General features: G+C 38.5%; 1 protein-coding gene across 1 annotated transcript in view; it reads left to right on the forward strand.

The window, feature by feature from the left end:
• LOC136873685 (importin-4) overlaps positions 1–25,910 on the forward strand; it is a 218,501-nt gene that overhangs the window by 187,193 nt on the left and 5,398 nt on the right. Inside the window, exons 17-18 of the mRNA XM_067146801.2 lie at positions 4,830–4,962; positions 13,726–13,900. Of these exons, the coding sequence (XP_067002902.2) occupies positions 4,830–4,962; positions 13,726–13,900 (308 nt within the window). The remainder of the gene's footprint in view (positions 1–4,829; positions 4,963–13,725; positions 13,901–25,910) is intronic.

Here is a 25,910-nt window from a genome sequence, read left to right on the forward strand (position 1 = left end):
AATAGAACTTTACTATGACTCTATCCTTGAACGATTTCCCGCCATGGCACTTCTCTCGTACTTCAGAAATGTAAACACTTGCCGCGTCACAGAGTATTCTAAGACCCATTAATACATCCCAATACATGCAATCACCTCGATTCACAGTATAAACCTTTCAAATGCCATGGAAAACACTATTTCCGAAATGTATCCAACAAGGTGCATTTACAATGTTCAAATAATGCACTTGGATAAATCACTGACAAACATAACCTCACACAATGAAAGAAAAAATACCACAATTCAAAGACGAGGATAAATTATGCTGGTTCCCCTGTGCAAATGCATTATTTTTTGGATATCTGTACTGTTTGCATTTTTAGATGCTTTGTACTGGCATGGAAAGTGCCCGAAACCCTTAAAATTTTGTGGCTTATCAAACTTTTCTATGACGAGGGGATAAAGTTTCCCGCTTCCATGTGCATTGCAATTGCAACGCACTACAATGACCCCTATCCCACACCCTTGCATGATTTTCCGGCTGGCACTTTCTCCTTTACATCCATAAGACCGTTTGGGCTCACATTAAAATAAAGCAATGCAGTTTCATCGGCAATGACAACGTTGTTCGGCGCCTACGAATTTATTACATGAGCCACGCTTTTTCGTCAACTGTCGGCTTTGCCAGTGTTTGCGGATTCTGTTGTTGCGCACACTGCTTTTTGCATGATATTATGGCGTTTCTTAAAAGGTTGAATACAAAAGAATTCCGATTTCATTCAACTTAGTAATCATGAAGCACGCTGTAGACCCAGCGAAGTGAGTGTAAATGCGGAAAGCTACCCCGCCACGTTCTGGAACACGCGTTGTATTATGACGCGGATAAATTTTGAGTTGAAATTACTCTGTAACATACTATTGTTTTAAAATGTAAAGGCAGTTTTGAATTAAAAGTCTGAATTTCGGTAATGGAGCCGAAATTGTAATTCGAATTACGAATTATCCGTATTTCGAATTAAACAATTTAAATAACATGCAAAACTGTATCTCATGTTTCCGGGAACGAGAGCTGCTTTGAATTAGGCGGGATTTTGAATTAACCGATTTCGAATTATCGAGGTTCTACTGTATTGTGTTATTTACATTGCATCAGTTTAAGTAATATCACATGTTTTAGATGGCCAGTGTGAAATCTTGTTATAGGTCGTTCATGGCTATGGAAAAGCTCCACATTAATTGCGCCGTGAGAAGAAAGTACAGTGGAGTCAAGAGTTCTATTCGAACCACGGGGCCCTTAGCTGAGTCCTGGCATTGCTTCCACTTACTTGTGCCAGGCTCCTCACTTTCATCTATCCTCTCCGACCTCTCTTGGTCAACTCTTGTTCTTTTTCGACCCCGACGCTATTAGGTTTGCGAGGGCTAGGGAGTCTTTCATTTTCACGCCCTTCGTGGCCCTTGTCTTCCTTTGACCGATATCTTCATTCTTCGAAGTGTCGGATCCCTTCCATATTTTCCCTCTGATTAGTGTTATATAGAGGATGGTTGCCTAGTTGTAAACAATAATCACCACCACCACCACCACCACCACCGTGATTGGGAGAAAATAAGCTCATCTTGAATGGACAAGCGGTAACCGCTTTACATTTCACAGAAAAAAGTGAAGTTTCTAGAGCAATCGAAAACAGGATATGCAAATTTGCAGCTGAAAATATACAATTTAGGATATGCGATCATGAGTGAAATGTGTCGGTTGAAAGCTATAGCAAAAGCAAGAAAGTTAAAAATTGGAGGCTGCAAGGCTAGTCGTGGATAGCTTATGTGTTTCTGAATGAAATAACTTCAGTTTCCATTGGAAAAACAGCACTAAACAATGTCTCCCAGCCAACTATGAAGAAAGTATTGTGAATTTTCACAGAGATGTTATTGGTTTGTGCCCGTGAAATGTATTTAATTCACAAATTGGTAATGCACATTAGACGGATTTATTGTCCTGTAGCAAGAAGAAGTATTTTACTACAATATAGCAAGTATGGATACGGTATATAGTGAAAACCCCGTGGTAATGACAGTTTCTTTCATGCAACTCAAAAATGTCTATATTAAACTGTATAATATTTGGTTATGACAAGAGCCCTTTCACTATGTGTTTTGCTGTTACGAATAATCCAACGCGCATTATTATTCCATTAGCGATATTCATGCACCACAGTGTTTAATTGAATACGATTGATCATTACCCGTCGACTTACGGCTCCAAACAAACATGCAAGTTTGAACGAAAGTTCTTCACTTCAGTAGAAGAAGACTGTGGACAGTCTTTCGGGACTCGATTTTCTCGAATGGCCCCAGCAAATCCGTGCTGCAGCTGTATCGAATTCGGTTTCGTACTGTGTATTGGCAAGTGGATTTTTCCCTTCATAAACTTGAAAAGACACTAAATATCCAGCAACTGTGTTCAAACATCACAATTTGAAGCCAAATCTGTTCGGCTCCCCTCTTATGAACTGCTTACACCCGTGTTTTCCGTAGTATGGTATCATGCACTCATCGTAAGCCAAGTCCTGTTCCACTGTAAAATACTGACGACATTTTTTTTCTACGATATTTATGAAAGGTCTCAATTTCCACAATTTATCATCTGTAACCATAGTGTTATTATCGACACAATGAATGAATCTCATTATGTGAAGAAAGCGATCTCGGCGCATGACATTGCTGACATGGTGAACGTCGTCCGTCTTTTCAAATGAGATTTTTAGTTCGAATTTTGCTGCTATTTTTTCCAGTTCTTCAATTTGGTGTTTAGCCTCTTCCACACTATTTGCAAGCAGAGCTAGGTCATCTGCAAATACTGGCAATTGAGTTTGATATTTTTTCCAATCTTGATGTTTGGTTGGCACGATTTTCTCCAGTGTGTAGTTAAATAGTTATGGTGAGAGACCGTCATCCTGTCAAAGTCCAGTCCGGATTTCAAATGATTCAGACTGTATAATTAGGGAGCTGCAAGCTCAGGTTTGCTAATGTGTTGTTTGTTGATTGTTCTGATTTTCTAAACGTTGTCACGTAACTTGTAAGCAAATTTTGGTACCTGAAATTGTTAAGTCTAACTTTAGAAACAAAAAGGGAGAAGGAAATATAACTCTAATTTTAAAGTTTTAAATTAATCTTCTGATTGCCCTAATTTGACCCATTCATGCCCGCACCTTCTTTCACCTCTGTCTACCGTGGTATCTGTGTAACAATAAATAATCAACTCTACCCATTTTTACAGCAACAAAATAATACCAATAGGCTTGTTCCAAGCTGGCGTTCTCGTATAATTTCTACCCTTTACACGTCCTCAGGAGTGTCCTGTTTGGTTATTGGTAGATATTTGTTGTGGCAACTAGGGCAAATCATGTAGAACCTACTGGGCCTTTGTGAAAAAAGAACAGGTTAAATAAATGGCCCGAACACAAACAGAATGAGGCGTACACTTGCGCTCCTAGATAATGAAGTATTAAAAACCTAACAGGGCTCTTGGCCCGATGATACAGGGGCTAATCCCAAGCTGCTGAGGTGACTGGAATGAAAGTTAATTTAATACATTACAGGAAAGAAAAACAGTACTAAATCGTAGTCACCTCAAACCAAGTTGAAGGGGAACTCGAGAGGGTAACGCACTCTCTATCCCCGATTTACAGTTTTAAGAACTTACGAAATTTTACATGAAAAGGAATAAGTTTACATCGAACGGTTACATAGTTAGAAATTCGGACCTTCCCCTCCAGTAAGTCGGCGGAGGTGACTACAGAGAGATAAAACTGATGGCCATTACCTGGGCTGATGAACAGCCTGGCGAAGAATGAGGCGCCCGCCTCCTGTCTTAACACACACTCTTAGAAATTTGGTGATCAAATGACAAGGTAGCCAGAAAACCCGCAGCTTAGATACCCAAAGGGAAGGTTCGAGAGGATTCTGGACTAATCTGGACACAACTTCTCAATTTGATTGGCAAATTCAAAAGTTACAACCAAAGAACCAAAAAGAAACCTGTAATAGGCTGAAAAATAATTACAGAAAATTCCCTTTGGCCAGATTCAAAACTGGCGGAATGAGAAGGAAGTGTTGCAAACTTTGAAATATATAAGGAAAACAAGTGAAAGTCGATTTAGTAGAGAAAACCCATGAACACAAAATTTTTTTCAATAACAGCTTTTTTTTTTACCTTGCACCAGAGTGCATGACCATAGTTTTTAGTAGTGACATCTATGGAGAAATGTCCAAACTTCTTGAACTAAACAAACACAAAGCAAATAAATCCAGTCAGTTTAGGCCACTTCACAACAACACAATTACTCAATACTTCAGTAATGGCATCTTCTGATTCAACTCCCAACTTCTTGTGATAGCAGTTTCACATTTTGTTGGATAGATAGAGTTCATTAAGGCGCTTCTTTTGAATGTGCGGAGTTGAGGTGTACCTCCCGGTACAATTCTGCTATTGACTTGTTTGTGATTCTTTATGCTAAAATGTAATTTTCTAAACTCATTATGCTTGAGTATACTAATTTTCAGCTGAAACCCTTGACGAACTTCGCATTTCCCTTGTTTTACCTTTCTGTACTTTATACTGTACGTTCCTTTTATTGACCTCTAAACAGTAGTAAATATAGGAATCTACTATATTTCCATTTTCCACTATTACTGTGGGATATTTTCATAATGCATTTTGCAACCGATATTTCAAGGAGTTTTTATCTTGTTGTTTTGTACCAAATACCAGTTTTTGATAGTTTTCCAGTTTAGTATTGAATGGTATTTTTTAAAAGCTCCTTTTCTTCTATTTTCCTTAACCTGTTTTACAGTCATTTTCCTGAGATTTTGCAGGCACTTTCAACTGCAGTAGCCAAAGAAAGACATCCTGGAACTTTGGATAATATTTGTGGAGCTCTAGCTAGATTAGTAATTACAAATGTTAATGGTGTACCAATGGAACAGGTGAGTAGTTACTTCTTCTAATGTTCAGTCATTGCTTAAAATACACACTAAAGTAAAATATTGTAAGGAATATTTCTCTGTGAATATAATTTTCCTCTTAAATATCACTATTTTAAAAGTGGAATATAATAGTTTGCACTATATATGTAGGTATTTAAAATTCAATGGTTGGTAGAGAAAGGAACTAAATCACATTTTCACTTTTCAGGAAGGAAAAAAAAAAGGTATTGTGTCCCCTGCCCCCTCAAGTTTTTCTGATAATAACTGCCTTACTCTCTTAATAAGATCAACAATTTCAAATAAAATATTTGTAACACATGTTGCAAATGGCATTTTGAAAGAAATGGACGTTCCATATTTACTCTGTATTGAGCACATACAAGATTTAGATATTTGTTTGTAGTTTGGTTCATTGGTTATTGTTGTTCATTTGTAATAATGTATTTGTATGCCATACGCTAAATAAATAAATAAATAAATAAACCGTATTTACTCGTGTAACAGACCCCCCTCGTGTATTAGAACCCCCTCCCTGGATTTTAGAAACGAAGGAAATGAAAAAATAAATCTCGCATACTGGACCGCCCCCCTCCCCACCCCAATGTAATTCGTCAAGAGAAGAACAATGGTTCCGCTTCGAATCAGGTACAAGTCTTATTGCAGCTCTGATGACATCACACAAATTTGTGAATAATTTCGCCCTACGACCCACGCAATGAAAGCACGTGTTGAAGTCACGCAGTACATCTGTGTTTCGTAGTTAAGAAATGTCCGCCTCCGTAGCGTAGGCGTACTGCAACTCTGATGACGTACAAATACAGGGTGATCACAAAGTCCCGTTACCCCCTTATAAATGTTAATGTACGTTCGTTTTGTTCTATGTTTCAGATTGTGTGAACTAAACTATGGCTGATACGTCCAGTTACAGTATTGAACAACATCTTATTGCAGGTTGTTGATGTATGAGAGAGGGCAAACAGGGAAGACAATAGCACATGTTCATACTGACTTTCGGGCACGCAACGAGAGCCTCCTCCAAAACAAACACTTCTGCAATTGGAAAAGAAACTCTTCGCCACAGGAAGTGTGAAAGATAAGGACAGAAGTGGGAGATCCTCCACAGGAAGAGAAACATGTGAGTTTGTCGAGGAGTCCGTGGAGAGGTCGCCAAAGAAGTCGACACATAAAAGATCGGTGGACTTGCAAATACCCTAGTCGACATTGCAGAAGCACATGGAGAAAGACTTAGGCTTGCGCCCATATCGGCCTATGCCCGTCCAGGAATTATCGCATGCTGACATGGACCGGAGAATGGAGGCATGTGCAGCACTTCTTCAGATGTTCAACACAATACCGAAACGAGGCAAAGTGCTCTTTTCCGATGAGTGTGAGATTTACAAGAGCTCTCGCGCACGAAATGTGGTCGTCTGGAGCAAGACAAATCCACACTTTTATGAAGAGTTGGGAAATCACCTGCCGCATGTCATGATATGGGCAGAACTGGACAGCAGACGCTTGTTTGGGCCGTTCTTTTTTGACGGTGCTGTGAATCAGCACTGTTACATGAACATGTTGCAGGACTGGTTTGCTCCTCTCTTGGAGGAGCACGGAATTAAAGAGACATGTTGGTTACAGCATGATGGGGCTCCTGCCCATTTTGTCATCGCAGTGCGTGAATATCTTAATGAAGTCTTCCAGGGCGATGTGGTTCTCCTGTGCTGCCAGCTCCACTTGCCTGGCCACCAAGAAGCCCAGACCTTACCACATGTGATAATTCGCTATGGAGCTTCATAAAGGGTATCAGTTCACAAAACCAATACAATACCACGGATGAACTGAAAGATGCTCTAAGACAAGCTTTCACTAAAGTCACACCAGCAATGCTCCGAAGATTGTCGCACAGAGCTTGGCGCCGTATTATTCTTTGCCATGAAAATTTTGGTGCACAGACTGATGCTTAGGACTCGTAATGCCATATATTCCCAAAAAAAACTCTCTTACAAATGGTGTACAACTTATTTAACTAGGTTTAGGGTTTCTATTGGTTATAAGAGGGGGGTAACGGAACGTTGTGGCCACCCTGTAGGTGAATAGTTCCGTGTCCAACCCGTGCATTGCAAACATGCATCAGTCATGTTATATGTTGCTGTTTTGTTGTTAATAATGTCTGCCATAGTAATGGTTAGCACAATTAGCTGCCATTGTTGGCAGTCTGAGTTCGATTCCCAGTACCATACTGCCACAGATATACGAGTGGCAGGAAGAATGATATGCGGTAAAAATGGTACATGTAACTCCTCTCCACTGGGGGCATGTCTAAAACGAGCTGCACCACCTCAGGATGAGGAAACAAGTTTAGTTGAGAAATATTCACAGTTGTTGCTGTTAATATAGCACGCGAGATCATTACCAAATTGATTATTTAATATGTCATAACTCACGCCAATATAGGGTGTTTTTTTGGAAAGAAGTAAGTTTAAAACATAAGAACTATCCAATTATAATGGTTGTTTTACTCGCCAATGTACCTAACAAATAATAATAATAATAATTTTATGTCCCCGCTTACTTTTAACAATTTTTGGAAATGCCAAACAAAACATACTAGGTTATGCGTTAATAAAAAAAATGGAGACATTGAATGTACAGAATTAAACATTATGACAATAAAATGCTTTACCACCACACCTGTAGATATCCATGAATGCGGAAAACTTTCCTGTCGTTAATTTTTGTTCTTTCCATGGAACTTTTGGCACTATCCAGGCAATAACATACCTAACCTAAACAATGCAGTCTCTCTTATCTCATTTACAGCTGTTTAGGTAAATCCTGATGTGATAAATGTAGAAAACAAACATGAAACATACATACATTATCATTATAGACTCATGCCTTTCAGCATTCAGTCTGCAATCCTCTTTGAATTTACTAAACGTCGCCACAATCCTCTATTTGCAACTAGTGCTGTGGCCTTATTTAGTTCTATACCTCTATTTTTTAATCGTTAGAAACTGAGTCTGACCATCGTCGTCTTGGTCTCCCTCTACTTCTCCTACCCTCCATAACAGAGTTCATTATTCACCTAGATAACCTATCCTCCATCATTTGCCTCACATGATCCCACCACCGAAGCCGGTTTATGCGTACAGCTTCATTCGTTGAATTCATTCCTAAATTAGCCTTTATATTCCTCATTCCGAGTACTCTCCTGCCATTGTTCCCTCATTTTTGTACCAGCAATCATTCTCGCTACTTACATGTCTGTTACTTTTAACTTATGAATAAGATATCCTGAGTCCACCCAGCTTTCGCTCCCGTAAAGCAAAGTTGGTCTGAAAACAGACCGATGTAAAGATAGTTTCGTCTGGGAGCTGACTTCCTTCTTACAGAATACTGTTGATTGCAACTGTGAGCTCACTGCATTTGCTTTACTGCACCTTGACTCAATCTCACTCACTATATTACCATCGTTGGAGAGCACACAGCCTAAATACTTGAAATTATCGACCTGTTCTAGCTTTGTATCACCAATCTGACGTTCAGTTCTGTTGAATTTCTTACCTACTGACATCGATTTAGTCTTCGAAAGGCTAATTTTCATACCATACTCATTGCACCTATTTTCAAGTTCCAAGATATTTGACTGCAGGCTTTTGGCACAATCTGCCATTAAGACCAAGTCGTCAGCATAGGCCAAACTGCTTGCCAAATTTCCACCTAACTGAATCCCTCCCTGCCATTTTATACCTTTCAGCAGATGATCCATGTAAACTATGAACAGCAAAGGTGAAAGATTACAGCCTTGTCTAACCCCTGTAAGTACCCTGAACCAAGAACTCATTCTACCATCAATGCTCACTGAAGCCCAGTTGTCAACATAAATGCCTTTGATTGATTTTAATAACCTACCTTTAATTCCATAGTCCTCCAGTATGGCGAACATCTTTTCCCTCAGTACCCTGTCATATGCTTTCTCTAGATCTACAAAACATAAACACAACTGCCTATTCCTCTCGTAGCATTTTTCATTTACCTGGTGCATACTGAAAATCTGATCCTGACAGCCCTTCTGCGGTCTGAAACCACACTGGCTTTCGTCCAACTTCCTCTAAACTACTGATCGCACCCTCCCTTCCAAGATGCCAGTGAATACTTTGCCTGGTATACTATAGTATGCTTATAGATAGGTGCAATTACTGCTTTTGTCCAATCTGAAGGTACCTTACCAATACTCCATGATAATTTTACTACTCTATGAAGCCATTTCAACCCTGCCTTCCCACTATACTTCACCATTTCAGGTCTAATTTCATCTATTCCTGCTGCCTTATGACAATGGAGTTTATTTACCATCCTTTCCACTTCCTCAAGCATAATTTCACTAACATCATTTTCCTCCTCCCCATGACCTTGGCTGTTTGCAACGCCACCAGGATGATATCCTTTTACATTGAGAAGATGTTCAAAATATTCCCCCCACCTCTCCAGTGATTCCCTGGGATCTATTATGAATTCACCTGAATTACTCAAAACACTGTTCATTTCCTTTTTCCCTCCCTTCCTAAGATTCTTTATTACTGTCCAGAAAGGTTTCCCTGCTGCTTGACCTAGCCTTCCCAGGTTATTACCAAAATCTTCCCAGGACTTCTTTTTGGATTCAACAACTATTTGTTTCACTCTGTTTCTTTCATCTACGTACAAATCCCTGTCTGCCTCGGCCCTTGTTTGGAGCCATTTCTTTTTACGTTTACAAGCTGCTCTCACTTCATCTCCCCCTGTGGGTGGGGGCGGTAGAATAACACCCACGGTATCCCCTGCCTGTCGTAAGAGGCGACTAAAAGGGGCCTCAGGGGCTCTGAAATTTGGAGCGTAGGTTGGCGACCACGGGGCCCTCAGCCGAGTCCTGGCATTGCTTCCACTTACTTGTGCCAGGCTCTTCACTTTCATCTATCCTATCCGGCCTCCCTTGGTCAACACTTGTTCTTTTCCGACCCCGACGCTATTAGGTTTGTGAGGGCTAGGGAGTCTTTCATTTTCATGCCTTTCGCGGCCCTTGACTTCCTTTGGCTGATACCTTCATTTTTCGAAGTATCGGACCCCTTCCATTTTTCCCTCTGATTAGTGTTATATAGAGGATGGTTGCCCAGTTGTACTTCCTCTTAAAACAATAATCACCACCACCATCTCACTTCATCATTCCACCAAGATGTTTGCCTTTTCCCATCTTTACACACAGTTGTTCCTAGGCATTCCCTTGTTGTTTCTACTACAGCATCCCTGTATGCCACCCATTCACTTTCTATACCCTGAACCTGCTTACTGTCTACTGTTCGAAACTTCTCACTAATCATATCCATGTACTTCTGTCTAGTTTCCTTGTCCTGGAAATTTTCTACCCTTATTCGTTTGCAGGCAGATTTCACTTTCTCTATCCTAGGCCTAGAGATACTTAGTTCACTACAGATCAGATAGTGGTCTGTATCATCAAAAAATCCCCAGAAAACTTGTACATTCCTAACAGATTTCCTGAATTTGAAGTCAGTTAAGATATAGTCTATTATGGATCTGGTACCCCTAGCCTCCCATGTGTAGCGGTGAATAGTCTTATGCTTGAAGATGTATTCGTAACTGCTAAACCCATACTAGCACAGAAGTCCAGCAAACGCTTCCTATTTCCATTAGCTTCCATATCTTCCCCACATTTACCAATCACCCTTTCATATCCTTCAGTTCTATTTCTACTGAGCTCGATAGCTGCAGTCGCTTAAGTGCGGCCAGTATCCAGTAATCGGGAGATCGTGGGTTCGAGCCCCACTGTCGCCAGCCCTGAAGATGGTTTTCCGTGGTTTCCCATTTTCACACCAGGCAAATGCCGGGGCTGTACCTTAATTAAGGCCACGGCCGCTTTCTTCCACTTCCTAGGCCTTTCCCGTCCCATCGTCGCCATAAGACATGTCTGTGTCGGTGCGACGTAAAGTAAATAGCAAAAAAAAAAAAAAAAAAAAAAAAAAAGTTCTATTTCCAACTCTTGCATTGAAATCGCCCATTAGCACTATTCTATCTTTGCTGTTGACCCTGACCACGATGTTATTCAGTGCTTCATAAAACTTGTCAACTTCATCCTCATCTGCACCCTCACATGGTGAATACACTGAGACAATTTTCGTCCTAATTCCTCCAATTGCCAAATCTACCCACATCATGCGCTTATTTATGTGCCTAACAGAAACTATGTTGCGTGCAACGGTATTCCTGATAAAGAGCCCTACCCCATACTCTGCCCTTCCTTTTCTAACACCCGTCAAGTACACTTTATAATCTCCTATCTCTTCCTCGTTATCTCCCCTTACATGGATATCACTTACTCCTAGCACATCCAGATGCATCCTCTTTGCTGACTCAGCCAGTTCTACTTTCTTTCTTCTATAAGCCCCATTAATATTGATAGCTCCCTATCGAATTGCATTTCATTTTCCAAGTTGTTTCCAAGGAGTCCCTCGCCTGTCAAATGGGAGTGGGACTCCGTGACTCCCATAGGTCCGAGGCTTACTTAAAATGTTCTGAGCTCGGTAAATTCATGAAGCAGGATGCTACCCTACTTACACATAGTCCAAGTGAGGATCTCTCCTCTAATTAATGGGTTATGGAACACTGGTGGATTGTATAGTCCTAGCCGCCTGAGCACAAGGAGGGCCATGACTCAGAATATGTCCGAGATGCCCACTCCCATTCCATAGCAACTGGTATCCCGACTCTCAGTACCACTTACTAGGCCATTCAGTCGTTGCCCATGGTTCACGAACTACGACATGACTACGGTAACCCACACCATGAACCATACAAACATGAAATATATTTAAAAATAAGGGTCTGGCTTTCATCAGCCACAGTTATCGAAAGAATGCTTCCAGTCCAGTCACTATGTATTACATTCGGAAGTACAACTCATAACATACACTAGTAATCAGCTGGTGGTTTGGCATGCTTTCTACAGCACAGCTTTATTCGGAAGAAGTGGATTATGCTACACATACACCAACTGGGAATATCAGAGACCATCTCCAGAAACAATTTGGGAATAGATTCACACCGTTCAGACTCTATAGTCGGGAACAAAACTATTTTTAAAAGTTTCAAAAAGACAAGACCTCGAATGATCTCGATTGCAGTGCATGGCTGACACGGCTGACGTGATGGCAGTGAAGATTACGTCACTTGGAATGACAACATGCCGTTAGCAGGGAAGTTGGCAGAGCAAGACGGTAATTCATATGAAAGCAGTGTTCAGTTTACTCAGGTTTACTGTGTGGTAGGCCTACTGCTCAACTGACAGAGACAATTACTGACCATTAAATTCTTTTGTATCAATATTGAATAATATGATAATGCAATAACCTCATTCCTTTTCTCTACAGGGTCGAGTATGAAGTGAGACGAATCTTCGTAGCAAGTTTTAACGACCATATCTTCCTGACATCAGCCTCATCAGAGGAATTAATGAGATGAAACGAATCATATGATATGAGCAAATAAAACTGTCTATATGTACTTTATATGTAGGCCTAAAAGTCGTGTTCACTATTTATATTTCCTTTTACATTTAGAAATACTGCCTTCCAACGAAAATAGCCATAACTCAAATACATTCTTAAGTTTGTTAAAGAATAGTGTAGAATGTTTACATGTACAATTTATAGCTCTTTTTGTAGAATGTTTACATGTACAATTTATAGCTCTTTATAGCCTGAAGTCATGTGTTCACTGCACAAAATTTGAGGTTATTGTGTATTGACCCCTCTTTACTTTTTATGGCTGTAACAGTGGGGGTCTAATATGTGAGTAAATACGGTAGTTCCTTTCTCCACTCGCTGTTGGTTTTCAATCAAGAATTTGGTCTGTTGATATCGTAAATACAGCAATCACTCATGAAGCTAAAAGTAAGATCTATTAATTGACTACTGAATAAAATTTAAGTCTCAAAAAGTTAAGATTGGCACAAAGACTTTTGATTCATAGGTCAATATTTTTATGACTGAAAATATGCTTTCTGCTAACCAGTTTGAACAAAATTTACTGGTAAATACATAGTTTTCGTATGGAAGGGATATTAAAGGATATAGTGTTAAATGGTTGTTACTTCAGTAGAAAAAGAAATCAGTTTGTAAAAAACATTGTGAAACTGAGATGAAAACATGTAATGACCAAATGTAACTAAAACCTGCAAAGTTTTGAGACACGAGTGAATCACTGAAGACAGGGACTGATAATTTCTTCAATTAATATTTTATCTATTGCAATTTTGATGTGCTTTAATTTTCAATTTTTATTTTCTGAATGAGGAGAGAAATCAACACCAAGAAAGTTAAAGTACCATAATCCTCAGTATACTCGTGCATAGAAGGTTTTCACCATAGCGTGTTATAATGATTTGTAATATTTGAAGCTATCTCTTTTCATTTTCGATTCAGTTAAAAAAGAAATGTTATAATGAAGTAATATAGGCCTGCATATTTTGATAGTTTTTATTTTTTTAAATTTACATCTTCTTCTGTCAGATAGAATACCATAGTCAGTATTTACTGAACTTACATTCATCTATAACATATTATATTTAATTGTCTTGAAATTTGTTAATTCATGCAATAAAGTGTGAAGATCATCTTTGTCACCATCATTCATTTTAAGTAACTTGAGTTTCAGTTGTATTGTCAAACTCTACATGTAAAATAATTACCTTTTTGTGTGTGTGTGATGTCTTAGGTATTTCCTGTGTTTGTCAACTACTTGCCGTTAAGAGAAGATTTTGATGAGAATAAAATAGTATTTGAATGCTTGCTTCATCTCTACCAGATGGGTCACCCTGTCTTGGCTAAGCATATAACACAATTAGTGAAGACTGCTTTTGTTGTTCTTCATGAACAGCAAGGAGAAAAAGGTAGGCCCCATGTATTCTCTCCCTTAGCTGAAAACTATGAAATTCTTGCTGTGTCCTTTGTCTGACTTCCTCCTTATTTCATACTTCATACTTTCATACTGCCCAACTGCATGTCAAAGCTGGAAAACTGAAATGAGCTCATTGGAGCTGAAAAGAACTAGAAGTAATCAGAATACCCATTTGTAAAGATGACAGCATTTTAAGATGTGACACTTTACTTGTTCTCTATTGTTCTGGTTATGCACTTTGACTTATGTTTACCATGTGTTCCTCTATCTCTCTTCCTAATTTCTTGCCTGTAGATGTTCCTTTCAAAGGTAAACTCTTCAGACATTCGGAAAATTTGAATGAAAAACATCAAAATTAGGTTTTGGGTTTATTGATTGTATGTTGGGAATTAGTATTTAAGAGGTTACCTACATGTTCCTTTGTTTATTTTTATATTTTTAGTGCAATTTGAAATTTATTACTGCTCGACTTTAGCCTCCTTCAAGGTACAGTACTTTTCTTAAAAAATGTATACTTGGTCTTAACCTCTCATGTAAACCATCCTTCAACTCAGAAGTAGCCAAGTTATTGCAAAAAATTAGAAAACTGTATTTTTTTTATTATGACGTTTTTTTCCCCTTTCATTTACACGTATGTGAAGTTTACTGTTCAGCCTACATGCTTTCGGTATACATTTTGAATATGAGAGGAATATTTTCTATTAGTTTATGACAATTATTCAGGTTGTTTGGTAAATGTTGCCATGCTTAGATCAGCATTTCCAGTTAGATACTGGGAGTAATTTTTTACTTTCATCCTCAAATGAGCAGAACCTGCTCTAGACCAAGGCTACACCAATCACTGGTTTTAATAATAGGCAGAGCACTGTACATGGACAGTCAAGTGCAGTTTGCTCTTTATGAGAGTAAACATCATTTTATTTTTGTGTTGTAGCCCAGAGTGGTTGTAAATCATTCATCTTTACATTATTGTTTTTTTAAAGCCTTTAATATCACCGCTCCAGAAAATATTATATGCTATTCATCTCCAGTAACTATCCCGGTGTCAAGAGAATTTTGTATCTCTAGGTTTTATGTCTCACATTGCTTTCCGTTGGTCACTTCCCCACTGAATATCACCCACCGTAAGAGTAGAAGACATGTAACGCAGGGTTTGTGAAGAACAAAGCTAGAGTATTGTTGTCAAGACCAGAAGAAATGAAAAGTAAATACAGTAATAATAATAATAATAATAATAATAATAATAATAATTTATTTAGTTGCTATAGATTTTAAGGGACAACAGGCTAACAGAACTTTATCCTACAGAAGCTCGTTAATGTACTAGATCGGCAACTTACTTCTAAAACCACGTAAGTAATTTTTAGCAAATTTTTCAGGAGAGGGAAAAATTGTTCAACTGTTGTCATTTTTGAGTTTCCACATTCTTTAGCGTTAATATCTCTGTTGAATAGCATAAATAAACATTTCAAGTAAGTCTTCATATATCAGGTAGACTTACGTGGTTTTAAGAAATAAAATTCTAAATTTATCTGGACATACAAGGTTTTATGGTTTGATTTTTGTAACATGATTAATGTTGTTATACTAGTTTTAATGTGGATTAGCTTATAGAAGTTACATACATAACTACAAAAAAGTAAATATTCAAGTTACTTGCAAAAGCTATGAACTTTTTTTCCACAGTTCTTGTGTGTGGTAACTAGTAGAAGAACAATTCTTACAATGACAAACTTAGAAACGTTGTCTGCATGCAACTTTCAATGTTAAATAATGTTAAATAATGTTAAATATCGTAGAATTGTTGTCAACGTAAAACTTTGTATATATAATTTAAACATTTCAGGTGTAATCTAGAAATTTTCATTTTCACTCAAGAATTGTTGTCAAAGATGCACTGTAAAGATTTTTCACTGTCTCCAGTGGGCAACTTCCACTGCTCTTTTGTTGTCTTTGAGGAAGTTCTTCCCAGGAACCTGAAAAAAATAGCAGAAATTTACAATGAAGAAAATCTGAAACATACGTAAAATAATAATATTTTGCCATGAATGAAACGCACCTTTGAAATCAGTCTTGATCCTTACTTTCAAGTCTGGGTTGTCGTGGATGCAGCAAAGGCCAATAACTGTAGGGTCCCCTTTTTTGTGGCCTGGTCGGATGGAAGAAACTATCTTCACGCAGCTGTAGTCCTTAAAGAAGGAATGTTTCAAATATGTAATGTTGTATGGTTTGAGTTTCAATCTTTCAGGCTTACATGCTGACAGATATTCCACAGGCACGTAGACTTCTTTATGCTTCAGTTTTCTTTCTGTTGTACAGTGCATTGAATCACACTCCATTTGTGTATGTCCTTTAGTGAGAAACTTCTGAGTGATGGTGAAGTGCATTTTTTTAGCTAATAACAGAAACACATTTGCCAGTATACTGTTTCTGTTTTGGTAGCCACAGCCATCGCTGTAAAATATTATCTCATCTCCTGATTCATAAGCAACATTTTTCAGTATGAAGTCACACATGATGCTTGCAAAGTCATTTACAGTTAGTCCTCCTTCACCTTCATGCCATAAGTAGCAGTATCCTTCTTGACTCTTGAGATCGTACACCGTTAAGTTATGTAGTAGAAGTCCGTTATAGCGAGAATTCACAACAGCGGAAAATTTACTCGCTATAGCGGGTTGTCGCTATATCCGATTTTTAATAAAAGTCGGAATAAAACCCTACACATTAAAATCAGTATGAAATGGCGATCAGTTTGATCAAAACTTGCGTTTCTGCAGATGATATCCACACTATGACTTACTTGTTTGTTATTTTTCGAAATCTGATACTACGTGAAAGTGTATGTTTAATTTCATTCTGAAAAAATTACAGTACCCCGTATTTCTCCAAATCCAAGACGAACTCCACTTTTTCCTTCAAAATATTTCAGTCAGGCTTAAAAATTGCATTGTAAAATCATATGAGAATGCCTTTGTTGAACAGTACGCATTTTTAGACGCCAAACATTGGCTTTCGTTATGCCGCATTTTTTGCGGCTGCACAATTATTCCTTATTACCGTGGGTTTAATGGCCATTAACTTAAAATTAACATCATAATAACTAAGAGAACCCCTTGAAAATTTGCCGGCAGTGCCTATTCCATGCGTCTCTACAATACGGCGATCCGTCAGGAAAATATTCTTGCTGTCTATAAAACTGTTACGGTACTTTTACTCAGCGTCAGATATAACCGGCTACCGCTACACGCACATCTCGCTTGCCGGGTTCAGCCAACTTCAGCGGCTGGCGATGTATAGGACTAATCGCGGACGTTGAAGGTCAACGAACGAGTTTATTGCTCCACGGTATGGCCTTTCCGTCCTTGCGTTTTTCGTGCGCATACCTCACGATTTCATTTTTGACCTCTTTAAAGCGTCCTTGTTGCGGACCACTGAATGCATTTTTTGTATCTTTGTCTCCACGCTGACGCCAAATATTGGCTTTAGTTAAGTCTATGCCATATTTTCTTGCGGCTGCACAATTATTCTACATTTCCGAGTGTTTAATAACCATTAACTTACAATTTTCATCTTAATATCGACGAGAACACGTTGAAGATTTGCCGACAAACCTATTCCACGTATCTTTACAACTATTCATCACGAAAATATTCTTGCTGTCTATAAAACTTGTTCCACGTATCTTTACGACTGTTCATCACGAAAATATTCTTGCTGTCTATAAAACTTAATTTTACTTAAATTAAGAGTCAGGTATAACTCTGCCAATGGGTAGCCGTGGCCTTTCTAAGAGTTCGAAGGCTCGCATGTTTTGATGTTATTCTGCAGATTTGAGAAACGTTTTTGTAGAGGCTAACACCCTAGAATGTCATTTCTTTACTATTTCCCGAGATCCAGTGACGTTACACACAGGCACTGTACAACCGGTTGACACAGCTAGCGATGTGTAATAAAGAGGCGGTTGTTTATTGTCAACGGATTTTGTGTGCGCGCGTATGCGTGCGCGTGCAGGGATGAAAAGAAGCAGCGTGGTTACCGTGAGAGTTGCCAGTGGTATTCATTACTGTTAGGTCGCGGGTGCAAGACGACCCTTGATTTTTCGCATGAGATTCTGTGGGGAAAAACGTAATCTTGGATTCGGGGAAATACGGTATCACTCCAGAGTTTTCTTCTTCAAATGGCGTCGCCTAACCTAACCGTATATGTGTCATGAAAACATATTTGAATCGCATGTAGAGAAATGAGTTATCCTCGCTAAAAAATGTACATGTGAATAGCCTTTCCGAAGTTTAACTAGACGCTAGAAAATATTAACAATCCTCTGAAATCAGTGATGTACTCTGCCATATCTTGAGGTGTATCACATTCTTACTTAATTTCAGTACCATGTATAACATTAAAATTAAGAGATCGTTTACTTCAGGTGTTATTTTTAACGAGTTAACAACTGCTATCGGCCACGTTATTTACGCATTTGTTACGAAAACTTATCCTCTTTCATTTCGAATTTCTTTAGAGAACGGCAGTCGTTGGGTATTACTACTCGATTCCAACATCCCCTTCGAATGTCGACGAGAGAGCTCGCAAATGCACATAGTGAGAAAACTACTGTATATCGTACCAGAGATGATCGTTCGCATTTTGTAGCAAACGTTTCAGTTTCCTTATTCAAACAGCGTCACCTATCCTAACTTAACCGTATTATACATATGATGAAAACATACTTCAAGCGCCAGTAGAGAAATGATAACTTTCTCGCTATAAATTTACATGATAATAACCTTTCCATAATTTAACCAGACGCGAGAAAATATAAACTAACCTGTGAAATCAATTATGCACTCTGCCATATCTCGAAGTGTATCCCATTTTTGCTTAATTGCAGTATTTAGCATTTATTAAAATTAAGCGATCGTTTACTCATTTTTTTATTTTTAATGAGTAAAGAACTGTTATCGGACACGTTATTTACTCATTTATTACGAAAATATGTTCTCTTTCATTTTGAATTTTCTTTACGGAACAGAAGTCGACGGGTGTTACTAATAGACTCCGACATCGCCTTCGAATGTCGACGAGAGAACTCACTAGTGGACATAGCGAGGAAACGATACCGAAGATAATCGATTGCATGCAACATAATCGCTGGGGTGCATAAATATCGGTATGTATGTTGGGTATACAGCCCGAAGGCTGGTTGGATCCTCAACAGGTCCACCATTAGCTGTCATAGATTGCCTAGGTGTCACTCAAGAGGCGTACTAGGGAAATGAGGAGTGAGGTAGTTTCTCGTTGCTTTCCTCACTGAGCCAGAAGTTGCTATTGCATATTAGTCTGCCAAGCTCACTGAAATGCGTGCACCAACCGACCCTATGAGCGACAATTTCACACCATCCATAGCAGGGACTGGCTGCTTAAAGAATGGCATTACTAGCATCACTCATACCTCAGCCACTTTCATATTGTCAAAGCCAAGGATAAGACTGAGACAGGTCAATAAAAGTAACAAATTTAGTCTAGCCCATACCAGAAGACATAGTGCAATGTAATCACTACAAATTGCCAGCAAAGGCCTTAACGGAAAAAATCGCGCACACTTAATCGCTTGTAATAACGGATGCGTCAGTGATAGGGCTCTCGTTGTAACCGAAGGATAATACACAGTTTAATATAAGAATTTTGAAGGGACAGAAAACATTGTTGGTATAACAGGGTTCTCGTTATATGCCGTACTCGCTATAGCGGACTCCTACTGTACTTTGATCATTATGTAATAGATGGCAGATGCTTGTAGATGCAGAAAGAGTAAAACAGGTTGCAAATCTACAGTGAACACATGCTTGGCATTGCCTTTTTCCTCTCCAGGCCGATTCCTTTTTGAGCCTGTGTGTTATATAGTCCTATTCTGATATATTTCCTGTTTCGTAGCTACAGCACATATCACATCTCTCTTTCTTGGGACAAAAGAGACCTAGATTCATTTCATCAAATACCTCATGAAATCTCTCAAGCCTGAACTTTCAGCCTTTTACAGTATAGCTGACATTCTCTATGCAGGCAGCTTTTGAAATCCATATAGGTTCAAGATATTTTTTGTTATGTAGTTGCTCGGCAGTAGTGTGATTTTAACTTTGGAATTTCGTTGAAGAACTCAGCTAAATGAGATTTGTGTTCTGCACTCTCCATTTTGTTCTTCAGATGATGTTCTGGTCCTATTCTTCTTGGATGTACCAGGGATTTCTTAACCAAAGTATGTTCATCCCCATTCCTATCACCTTCTTCAGTTCAGTGTTCTTTCACCCAGTTATGCACTGACCATTCACCAATACACATGATATTTAGAAACAGCTTTTTACACACCCTCTTCCTGACTCCATTTTGTTTTAAATGGAAGTAGAAGCTGTTTGATCTTCAAGGCTCATCATTCTTCTGTTGTTTCTTGTCCTTCATAACCTGTACATCTACAAGGCATCTTACCATCCCCTTCTTTTCTTTCCACAAGCAATCTTTCCAGAACTCATTGATCTGCCTTCTGTCACCTTCCATGAGCCTCCTGCAATGCACATTGGCTGACTTTGTACTCAAAATACAATTGCAGTGTGGTTTCATTTCCCTCGGGGGTCTTTCCACGTCGTGTTCCCAGCTCCCGTCCGTGGATTTCCTTGTTCCCTTGTATGAATTCCTATGCATTGTATTAGTTTTATTTGCCACAGATGTCCACTCAGGGTCCTTTGATGATCTTTTCCTTTTTCTTCCACGGCGTGCACTGTTCCCATTACTGTTTACACTGACATCTTCACGGGTTTCATTTGGGGGTTCTGAGGAATTCGTAAGGCTAAACGTTTGGTCCAGTATCATTGAAGTGGTTTGTACTCTTATTTTCTTCCCTTTTTTGAGCCTCAGTTACATCTTCAGGGCTTCGTCTTCCTTCAGCTATATTTCCTGTAGAAGGAGAACTAGAAATTGGAAGGGTTTGGTCTGATGTTTCTTTACTGGCATTTGCAGTGCTGTTGTTTTCCTCTGCAGACTCGTTTATGGCTTGAAGACAACCAGTCCACAAACTCTCCCAAAGATATCTCACTGTTTTGAATAACATCGATATCCACTTACAACTCGCTTGCCTGAGTTTGTGAATAGAATTCTTTTTCATCAGTGTCATAAGAAACTGTCTTTACGTCATAGTTGAGGTCATTTTCTTTGTAGTCTTTCCTGTCATCTGTTTCTTTTACGTAATTTGCATGTGCAGTTCTTGCATGTCCCACATCAATCCCCAACATACCCAGCATTCTCATACTTTTCCAACTCATTTTCTCTGAAATGAAAAGACAACAAAGGAATGTTTACCACCGACTTGAAGGTATACAACAGTGAGAAAATTATATGTACAAGAGAGCCTAGGGAACACTGCTGATTTATGAAAGACATGTTAAATTATTTCTTTCACCATCTGACTGCTTTACATTTTTCCCTTGGGCACCTTAGTTATAGATAGGTAGTTACCGTATTTGTGTAAATGCAGGTGGCGAACGACAGCTCACATTCACGGAATAACCACCGACATTACACATCTTTGCTAGCAGTAAGCACTATTAGCGACTCAACAATTATTACTTTGCGTGTATTGTAACACCACACCAACGTTAGCACAATACTATTTGAGTCAATTCAACGGGTGTTTATCTGCCATTCCCACGAGTATAACAGAGGTCAGATGTTGTTTAATTCATTGTTAGAAGTGGCGGACAAATGGGTAGCTCTATTAAGAGCAGAGTTATGTGGTCTTAGGTAAACTTCATGCCATCGCCTGAGATATGAAAACACGTATATCACACCAGGAGACTTGCGAGGTTTTATAGTAACGTTCTAAGGTTGAGAATGATACGAGGTTTAATTTGTTTTAAATAACTCTTTAAAAATGCGAGAAAGAGATACAAGGTTTTCTCCAGCAGAAAGAGCGAACATAAATCCATATAACATGCTCCAAACCTAAAAAACGTGAAAAATTGGACTTTGAGGTTCTACAAGTAAGCCGACAAGATACTAATGACATAGAATCTTAACACATTAATGACGGGACCCGAGTCTATACATGTTTGGCTGCCCGAACGTTGCTGACAGGTCCCGAGTTAACTCGTGTTTGCAAGACTTGTACATTCCGTGACGTGTTGGAACTTCTGAAACTAGCCAGCGGTCAAGGTTGATCTTAGTGTATAAGGCTTTGTTTATTCCATGCTGCCTGTACTTTTCGTTGTTCTTCTGTTTTATAATTGATTTTCGTAGTTTTCCAACCACATGTTTACGTTGTTCAGAGAGCCATGTGGTAGGTAAGATGGCGCTTCCCAGACTGACCGCATGTTTAGATCCAGAAGAAATATTTAATGAACTCTAAACCGTTAATTATTCAGAATGGCCAAGAAATGTTGAAGAACGTGAGTTCGATATTCAAAACTCTTCCAGGGAAAGTGTGAGTAGTGATACTGAAAATATACACCCTTCAAAACAACATGAAATGTGTACAAGTTGCTGTGTGCCCCTTCACCAAGATCATCGCTACACAATGTACCACACCAGAAAACTTTATTAGGACTCCTTCAGAAGGTTTCCAGTAAATTTTATCACAATCAGTACAAGGTTAGTGAAGCCAGGCTCATTTGATTCCATGCCTGTGCAGATGTGCCAACTCCCTCGATTTAAGCAAGACACTCCCTATTTTTGGTTCTTCCTCCCTCTCTCCTGATCACAGAGACTTATCTCCTGATTTTGAGAAGAGGTTTAGTATTCCTGTATTTTTTTTAAATCCCAGGTTGTCCTCGTTCTGTAAGTAGCTGGAGAGACAGGTGCAATTAGCTGGTGGTGTTCTTAAATATGACAGAATCTCTAATGTAATGATTTTTATTTTATCATTTCCATATAGGAATGCCGATTGTGAGATTACTTTTTAGCATATTTACAAGGACAAAAGCTCAATTCAGTTCAAAGCTTCCCAAAAAATTAATCTTTAAAACCCGTTCAACAAGGCCAGTGCTTTGAACATAAATTTAGGGTCAAAAATTTATGAAAGGTAGTCACAGTGAAGAATCTTGTGTTCTAAAGCTCAGATATATGCAGTATTGGAGTACTCTATTTATGAAATGCATGCAGTATTTCAGTATTCATAAATTAACTAGCAAATGTACCCATGCTTTGCTACAATATTCTACCTTCTATATGGATTTCTACATAAATGACTGCACACGAAGTGAGTAAGAATATATTAAATTGCATGTCTCTTAGCACTATCCGATAAACAAAACGGGGAGGACCCCATACATTGTTTCCAATGTAAGGTGTGTGTTTGGAGAAGTTTTGGTGATAATGGCAGGCCACATTTCCAACTGCCATTCACAATCGAGTTCAGGAGTTTGTACTATAATGGCAGGCTCACTTGCCAACTGCCATTCACAATGGTGATGAAGAGTTTTCATCATAATGAGAGTCCCCTTTTCCTAATGCCAGTCACAGTCGAGTTGGAGAGATTTGATTCAAGAAATGCAGCGCTATCTAACGTATAAAGAATCGAGATATGACAATAGGACCAAAGTTGTAAGTTCTCACCAAATTGAGCAGTGATTGTGTGATCTGCTTTGTGAAATTACTTACCGTTTAGAAAGCAGTTACCCCGAAACGAAGGTCAGCACCATCATTGAAATTACCTCCATATTTCGATATATTCTAGGCCAAAATTGTACATTTCAGCAGCTCGGAATTTTCCCTCAAAGAAAAGAGTTTCCAGTGATCAAGCAAATAAAGTTGTTTAAAATAAAGGGACGTTTCACGTATAGTCAACGGATTTTTCAGAAAATCAATAGTATAAGAGAAAATAGAAAAGAACTGTTGCGGTTTTCGTATAAAAACCTAGTCTGTTCTGTGATTGTTAAATCATAATGCACATTTAAACCTTCCCCTGAATGAGTATACTCTAAATATGAAGTTTGGTCGAGATCGACGTTTCTCCGTGATGGTGGATCAGATGGGCAGACACAATAGCTTAAAACCACTAATACGGCCTTCAGTTGACCTAAATCCGAAAAATATCTGAAAAAATGGAAAAACAAACAAAATTACAGACAACGGACCCACTACAACTTTATTTATATACAGTAGGTTAATTAATTAATTAATAAGCAAAATTACATAATTGAGTAGTATAATGTGTTAAATAGTTTTCCAAGTTATGTCATCAATGATGTGTCGGGATATGCTGCCAAAACAAAACTCTCTTTTTTTTTTTTTACTTTTGAAAGTTGGCACGTATGGCTGTGATTTTGCATTAAATTGCTCAGGAAATGTCCGGGCAAAGGGATGTGTAGCATAAGGAGTACCTGGTCAGGAATGTGTTAATATTTAAATACATTTCACCAGCCTGAGCTGGGATCAAATTCACTATCATGGGATCAGAAGACCAACAACTGACTGACTGTGTCACTGATGTTAGCATAAAATATACTTGTTTAATGTGACAACATGTTGTAATAAAAACTATAATTTAAAAAATTCAACCTACAGACATTGCGTTGACACATGTGAAGCTGGTAGTTAGAAAGAAAAATGAGGAGTGCTATAAGAATTGATGAAGTTGGAGAAAAAGTATAAAGGCAGCTGAACATCCAATATTTCATGATATATTTTTGAATTAGTTTTTGTTTAATTGCGGTAGAAATGCCATCTGCTGGAAATGAATGTCAGCAGAAGATAGAGAACTCATCTCAACTAATGACAGTGTAAATTGTTGATCAGCTTTATAGGCTGTGGGTTTTTTTTTTCCATGCTGGGCAATATCAGGGCATCCAAGTTCAAGGGAGTTTTTCCTTCACATCTCCCTCCTTTCATGATTTCCTTTTCCCCTATTCACTGAGTGTTCATTCCTTCACATTTTCCTTCTCATTTCAGTGGTCATCTTCATTATCAGTCTGATGAATATGGGCTGGTGACCAAGCGGTTTTGTGCTTTATAAAAACAATCACAACAACAACTATCACCAGTTTTTTTTTTTTTTTTTTTTTTTTTTTTTTTTTTTTTTTTTTTTTTTTGCTTTACGTCGCACCGACACAGATAGGTCTTAAGGCGAGGATGGGACAGGGAAGGGCTAGGAGTGGGAAAGAAGCGGCCGTGGCCTTAGTTAAGGTACAGCCCCAGCATTTGCCTGGTGTGAAAATGGGAAACCATGGAAAACCATGGAAAACCATTTTCAGGGCTGCCGACAATGGGGTTCGAACCTACTATCTCCCGAATACTGGATACTGGTCGCACTTAAGCAACTGCAGCTATCGACCTCAGTCTATCACCAGTTAACTGGTTACTGTAATGATTGAACAATACAGTGGACTCTGGGTTAATTTGACATTAGATACTTCAAAAAAATTGGATAAATCAAATAAAAGATTTTTTCCCCTTGAAACTCCTATTTTAATAAATGCCAAAAAATTGTATTTAATTTGATTTTTTGAAGCTTAAATTTGAATAATTTGCAGTCAATTTTGTAACAGTGTCACGAATTGAAGCCTTCAAATAATTTCCAAGTATTTCTATTTTTATTGTAGCTTCCTAGTTAATGGCCAGGTAGTCGCTATTGTTAACAGCCTTAATCTCTGCAACTGTCAATGAGTGTAGAATTGGCATGGCCTTGACTATCACTTGTCTACGGGTGTCCACAATTGGCCACCAGAAATCTTCCCAAGTCTTTCTTTTCTCAGTGTGTTCAAAGTGTCAAAACACGGTGCATACAGTACAAACAAACAAACAAATAAACAAGCAAACTTTTCTAAGTGAGCAGTGGAATTTGTGTATTGTTAAATGTGCTAAATTGTGCGTAAATACTGTAAACGCTGCTGTTTTACCAGTGTTTTTACAGTATATTTTCGTTTGAAAACTTTTATCTACAGTACAGGTCAACATGGAAGCTGTAATGTACGGTAGAGTGCATAATACTGCAATAATTATTCATTACATTGAATTTACTTTGT

This window comes from Anabrus simplex, chromosome 5 (genome assembly GCF_040414725.1).
Source record: "Anabrus simplex isolate iqAnaSimp1 chromosome 5, ASM4041472v1, whole genome shotgun sequence".
NCBI lineage: Eukaryota > Metazoa > Arthropoda > Insecta > Orthoptera > Tettigoniidae > Anabrus > Anabrus simplex.